At 46.9% G+C, this 6,000-nt stretch overlaps 1 protein-coding gene across 9 annotated transcripts in view; it reads left to right on the top strand.

Annotated features, from left to right (window-relative positions):
• The window catches only part of LOC139544944 (atos homolog protein B-like), a 45,931-nt gene extending 40,133 nt beyond the window's left edge, over positions 1-5,798 (top strand). For 8 of the 9 annotated variants that reach the window (XM_071352176.1, XM_071352173.1, XM_071352180.1 and 5 more), the window contains 4 exons: positions 822-980; positions 2,824-2,892; positions 3,772-3,986; positions 4,603-5,798. In XM_071352176.1, coding sequence (XP_071208277.1) covers positions 822-980; positions 2,824-2,892; positions 3,772-3,986; positions 4,603-4,756 — 597 coding nt within the window. In that variant the 3' untranslated portion in view covers positions 4,757-5,798. Of the gene's footprint in view, positions 1-821; positions 981-2,823; positions 2,893-3,771; positions 3,987-4,487 lie in introns of all 9 variants that reach the window. The other variant, XM_071352181.1, reaches the window with a different exon arrangement.
• The last annotated feature ends 202 nt before the right edge of the window (positions 5,799-6,000 follow it).

A 6,000-nucleotide genomic window follows, 5' to 3' on the forward strand; every position in this document is an offset into this window, starting at 1 on the left:
GTAGTGGGTCTTCCTCGTGGCCATAGAAGTAGCTCTGCTTTGTAGTGGGTCTTCCTCGTGGCCATAGAAGTAGCTGTGCTCTGTAGTGGGTCTTCCTCGTGGCCATAGAAGTAGCTCTGCTTTGTAGTGGGTCTTCCTCATGGCCATAGAAGTAGCTGTGCTCTGTAGTGGGTCTTCCTCGTGGCCATAGAAGTAGCTCTGCTTTGTAGTGGGTCTTCCTCGTGGCCATAGAAGTAGCTGTGTTCTGTAGTGGGTCTTCCTCGTGGCCATAGAAGTAGCTGTGCTCTGTAGTGGGTCTTCATCGTGGCCATAGAAGTAGCTGTGCTCTGTAGTGGGTCTTCATCGTGGCCATAGAAGTAGCTGTGCTCTGTAGTGGGTCTTCCTTGTGGCCATAGAAGTAGCTGTGCTCTGTAGTGGGTCTTCCTCGTGGCCATAGAAGTAGCTGTGCTCTGTAGTGGGTCTTCCTCGTGGCCATAGAAGTAGCTGTGTTCTGTAGTGGGTCTTCCTCGTGGCCATAGAAGTAGCTGTGCTCTGTAGTGGGTCTTCCTCGTGGCCATAGAAGTAGCTGTGCTCTGTAGTGGGTCTTCCTCGTGGCCATAGAAGTAGCTGTGCTCTGTAGTGGGTCTTCCTCGTGGCCATAGAAGTAGCTGTGCTCTGTAGTGGGTCTTCCTCGTGGCCATAGAAGTAGCTGTGTTCTGTAGTGGGTCTTCCTCGTGGCCATAGAAGTAGCTGTGCTCTGTAGTGGGTCTTCCTCGTGGCCATAGAAGTAGCTGTGCTCTGTAGTGGGTCTTCCTCACTCTTCCTTGTTGTTTCTTCTCCAGGAGTCGATCCTGAAGGGTCGTTTCTCTCCGTCGGGTCGTATCGAGGGCTTCACAGCAGAGATCGGTGCCAGCGGATCCTACTGCCCTCAACACGCCACTCTGCCTGTACACGTCACTTACTACGACATCTCAGAGCACAGCGCACCCTCGCCCTTCCTGGTTAGTGTGTGTGTGTGTGTGTGTGTGTGTGTGTGTGTGTGTGTGTGTGTGTGTGTGTGTGTGTGTGTGTGTGTGTGTGTGTGTGTGTGTGTGTGTGTGTGTGTGTGTGTGTGTGTGTGTGTGTGTGTGTGTGTGTGTGAGAGAGAAATTATGTTAACCCCCTAATGTCGATGGCCACGCCACTGTGGAACTATGCATCCATTTTTAGGCATATAAATAAATGATATACATTGATTCTTGAAGACTATAACCTGTAAATGCCTCATGGGCTTCAGTTCAGTCGTCGTACCCCATCAGAACCCAACATATTGTCGTACCCCATCAGAACCCAACATATTGTCGTACCTCATCAGAACCCAACATATTGTCGTACCCCATCAGAACCCAACATATTGTCGTACCTCATCAGAACCCAACATATTGTCGTACCCCATCAGAACCCAACATATTGTCGTACCTCATCAGAACCCAACATATTGTCGTACCCCATCAGAACCCAACATATTGTCGTACCCCATCAGAACCCAGCATATTGTCGTACCTCATCAGAACCCAGCATATTGTCGTACCTCATCAGAACCCAACATATTGTCGTACCTCATCAGAACCCAACATATTGTTGTACCCCATCAGAACCCAACATATTGTTGTACCTCATCAGAACCCAACATATCGTCGTACCTCATCAGAACCCAACATATTGTCGTACCCCATCAGAACCCAACATATTGTCGTACCCCATCAGAACCCAGCATATTGTCGTACCCCATCAGAACCCAACATATTGTCGTACCCCATCAGAACCCAACATATTGTCGTACCCCATCAGAACCCAACATATTGTCGTACCCCATCAGAACCCAACATATTGTCGTACCCCATCAGAACCCAACATATTGTCGTACCTCATCAGAACCCAACATATTGTCGTACCCCATCAGAACCCAACATATTGTCGTACCCCATCAGAACCCAACATATCGTCGTACCCCATCAGAACTCAACATATTGTCGTACCTCATCAGAACCCAACATATTGTCGTACCTCATCAGAACCCAACATATCGTTGTACCCCATCAGAACCCAACATATTGTCGTACCTCATCAGAACCCAACATATCGTTGTACCTCATCAGAACCCAACATATTGTCGTACCCCATCAGAACCCAACATATTGTCGTACCTCATCAGAACCCAACATATTGTCGTACCTCATCAGAACCCAACATATTGTCGTACCCCATCAGAACCCAACATATTGTCGTACCCCATCAGAACCCAACATATTGTCGTACCCCATCAGAACCCAACATATTGTCGTACCTCATCAGAACCCAACATATTGTCGTACCCCATCAGAACCCAACATATTGTCGTACCCCATCAGAACCCAACATATTGTCGTACCCCATCAGAACCCAACATATTGTCGTACCCCATCAGAACCCAACATATCGTCGTACCTCATCAGAACCCAGCATATTGCCGTACCCCATCAGAACCCAACATATAAGCTTGTTTAACTCCAATGAATGTAAACAATGTACCTGTAAATGTGTGTAGCTTCAAAACATGGTTAAAACTATCATGTGTTTATCATGTATGGTCAGTCCTTGCATCCATAGCTCTGTCTATTAATTTGAGTGATTACATTTCTCCAGCCCCTTCCCTTAGCTTTTTAGCGAAAACAGGGGCGGGGTCACGCTTTGTTATTGTTTCAATTAGAGATTCTAGCTTGAAATAATTTCAAAAGTAAAGTCACGCAAGAAGAATAGACACCTGCACACTGTTGAATGCTCTCCCACTTCTCGACGTGAAGACGGCTCATCTCTCTGTTGTAGGGGGTTATCTCCTTGGAGCCTTTAGGAAAGAAGGGATACAGCGTACCCAAAGCAGGGACCATCCAAGTGGTGAGTCTCATGGTCCTCTCTTTCTCTGTCTCTGTCTCTCTCCATTTCTCTGTCTCTCTCCATGTTTCTCTATCTCTCTCTCTTTCTGTCTCTGTCTCTCTCTGTCTGTCTGTCTCTCTCTGTCTGTCTCTCTCTCTCTCCATCTCTCTGTCTCTCTCCATGTCTCTCTATCTCTTTCTGTCTGTCTCTGTCTCTCTCTGTCTGTCTGTCTCTCTCTGTCTGTCTCTCTCTCTCTCCATCTTTCTGTCTCTCTCCATGTCTCTCTATCTCTCTCTCTTTCTGTCTGTCTCTGTCTCTCTCTGTCTGTCTGTCTCTGTCTGTCTGTCTCTCCATCTCTCTGTCTCTCTCCATGTCTCTGTATGTCTGTCTCTGTCTCTCTCTCCATCTCTCTAGCTCTCTTTCTCTCTGTCTCTCTCCCTCTGTCTCTATCCATCTCTCTTTCTCTCTCTGTCTCTCTGTCTGTCTGTCTCTGTCACTCTCTCTGTCTCTCTCCATCTCTCTCCATCTCTCTCTCTCTCCCTCTCTGTCTCTCTCTTTCTCTCTCTGTCTCTCTTTCTCTCCCAGTCTCTCTCCCTCCCTCTCTCCCTCTCTCTCTCTCTGTTACTCTCACTCCTTTTCTCTCCTTTTTCTCTCTTCTCTATACTTTGTAATCTCTTCTTGAGCCTCTTTGTTTTCCAACGTAATTGGCCCTAGTATGCACTGGCTTGCATGGATCTAGCACAATGGGCACAACAATGGCTAACATCTCCATGTTCCCTTCTCAGACCTTATTCAAATGCTTGACCTTGTTTAGAGTGTTTTTCATGAATGAGTCCATGTTCTCCCAACAAGTCTTATAAACAGGTATCATATTCAATATCTCCATATTCTCTCCATCAGACCTTATTCAACCCCAATAAAACTGTGGTGAAGATGTTCCTCGTGACCTATAACTTTGGGGACATGCCCGTCAATCACATGACCTTCCTGCGTCACCGCATCTTCCTGGTTCCCGTTGAGGAGGCGGGGCCAGAGGCGAAGGGGGATGGGCCTCCAGAGCCCAGGGCCACACCCACAGAGAGGAGGAAGATTCTCTGCTACCTGATACACCTCAGGTACGTCTGTCTGGTCATTGGTTGGTTGATTTTAAAGTGGAGTTTGGTGTGGACATTGTATTTTTCTGGATGGTTTGTATGGCATGTACAGTACGCTTGGGATAGGATGCACTTATTGTTTGGAATAAACATCCCTCCCTCCATTCATCCATCCACTCATCCCTCCCTCCCTCCCTCCCTCCCTCCCTCCCTCCCTCCATCCATCCATCATCCATCCACTCATCCATCCCTCCCTCCACTCATCCATCCCTCCACCCACCCACCCATCATCCCTCCATCCATCCATCATCCATCCACTCATCCATCCCTCCCTCCACTCATCCATCCCTCCACCCACCCACCCATCATCCCTCTCTCCATCCTTCCCTCCATCCATCCATGCACACACCTGTTTATTTATTTATTTGTTTCTTTGTTGAAAGCGAAGACAAACTGTATAGCATTTCAGAACCATGCTGAATGTTTAGAAATGTAATCAAAGGCATTTACTTTGTCTTTCAGGTTGTTTGCTGATCAGTCATTGTGCCAGAGACGCCTCGTTTGATGGAGCTTAGCTTAGTAGCTTTACACACAATGTATTAACGGTGATGGTTCTGCTTTGTTTTGAATCTCCTAGGTTCCAGAGCTCTAAATCTGGGAAGATCTACTTGCACAACGATATCCGGCTGCTATTCTCCCGCAAGTCCATCGAGGTGGACACGGGGATCCCTTACGAGCTCAAATCTTTCACAGAGGTGCCAAAAAACCCAAAATACTCCCCCCGCGTGTGAGCCTATGATGAACCCGCGACCCCTGACCCCATCACCAATGCAGCCCATTCCTGGAACTGGGCACAGAGAGATAAACAGACAGACATGGACAAGAAAACTTGAAAAGATTATTAATTCAAACACACATATATATACTGAGTATACAAAACATTAAGGACACCTTCCTAATATTGAGATGCACTCCCCCTTTTGCCCTCAGAACAGCCTCAATTCATCAGGACATGGACTCTACAAGGTGGTGAAAGCGTTCCACAGGGATGCTGGATCATGTTGACTCCAATGCTTCTCGCAGTTGTGTCAAGTTGGCTGGATGTCCTTTGTGTGGTGGACCATTCTTGATACACAACTGTTGAGTGTGAAAAACCCAGCAGTGTTGCAGTTCTTGACACAAACCGGTGCGCCTGGCACCTACTACCACACCCTGTTCAAAGGCACTTAAACATTTTGTCTTGCTCTGAATGGCACACATACACAATCCATGTCTCAAGGCTTAAAAATCCATCTTTAACCTGTCTCCTCCCCTTCATCTACACTGTTTTGAAGTGGATGTAACAAGTGACATCAATTTGGGACCAAAACTTTCATTTTGGATTCACCTGGTCATGGAAAGAGCAGGTGTACTTAATGTTTTGTACAGTCAGTGTATATACATACACAGAAACACACATTTCCCACACAAAATGCACAGACAAGCATCGATCAATACATGCACACAGGCAAAGTAGCCTCACATGTATACACAACTCACAGTACACATGAACACTTGGTGGTGAAACTCATCTAGAGTTGAGTGTTAACATGCCTTGTGACTAACCTAAAAAACAGTTTTCCTCTCGAGCCGTTTGTTTCACACACAAACAGTCGTTTACTCTGCCTGCACCCGCCCCCCTCTCCAATGGTGGACCAATGACAACTCTGCCACCGCAACCAGCCAGTCAATAGAAAGCCGGGAAGTCGCTAATGACGCACACTTTGTAAGAAGAGGACTGGAGAGCCTTAAACAAGCACATCCCAGTAAGGGGGGGGGGGGGGGGGCACAAAACAAACTTTATTAAACCATTCAACTGGAGAAGAGATGAGATGAGGAACACTAGTGAAACAACGACTGAATTCAATCAATTGAAGAATAAATATTGGACGTCAGATGTTTGACACATCCTGCAAAACGCCAAAACAATTGGCTACACTCAGGACTTAACTGTACTGTTTTTGATTGAAGCCTACAGATGATCCAGTGAGCCCTC

This window comes from Salvelinus alpinus, chromosome 19 (assembly GCF_045679555.1).
Source record: "Salvelinus alpinus chromosome 19, SLU_Salpinus.1, whole genome shotgun sequence".
In the NCBI taxonomy this organism is placed as follows: domain Eukaryota; kingdom Metazoa; phylum Chordata; class Actinopteri; order Salmoniformes; family Salmonidae; genus Salvelinus; species Salvelinus alpinus.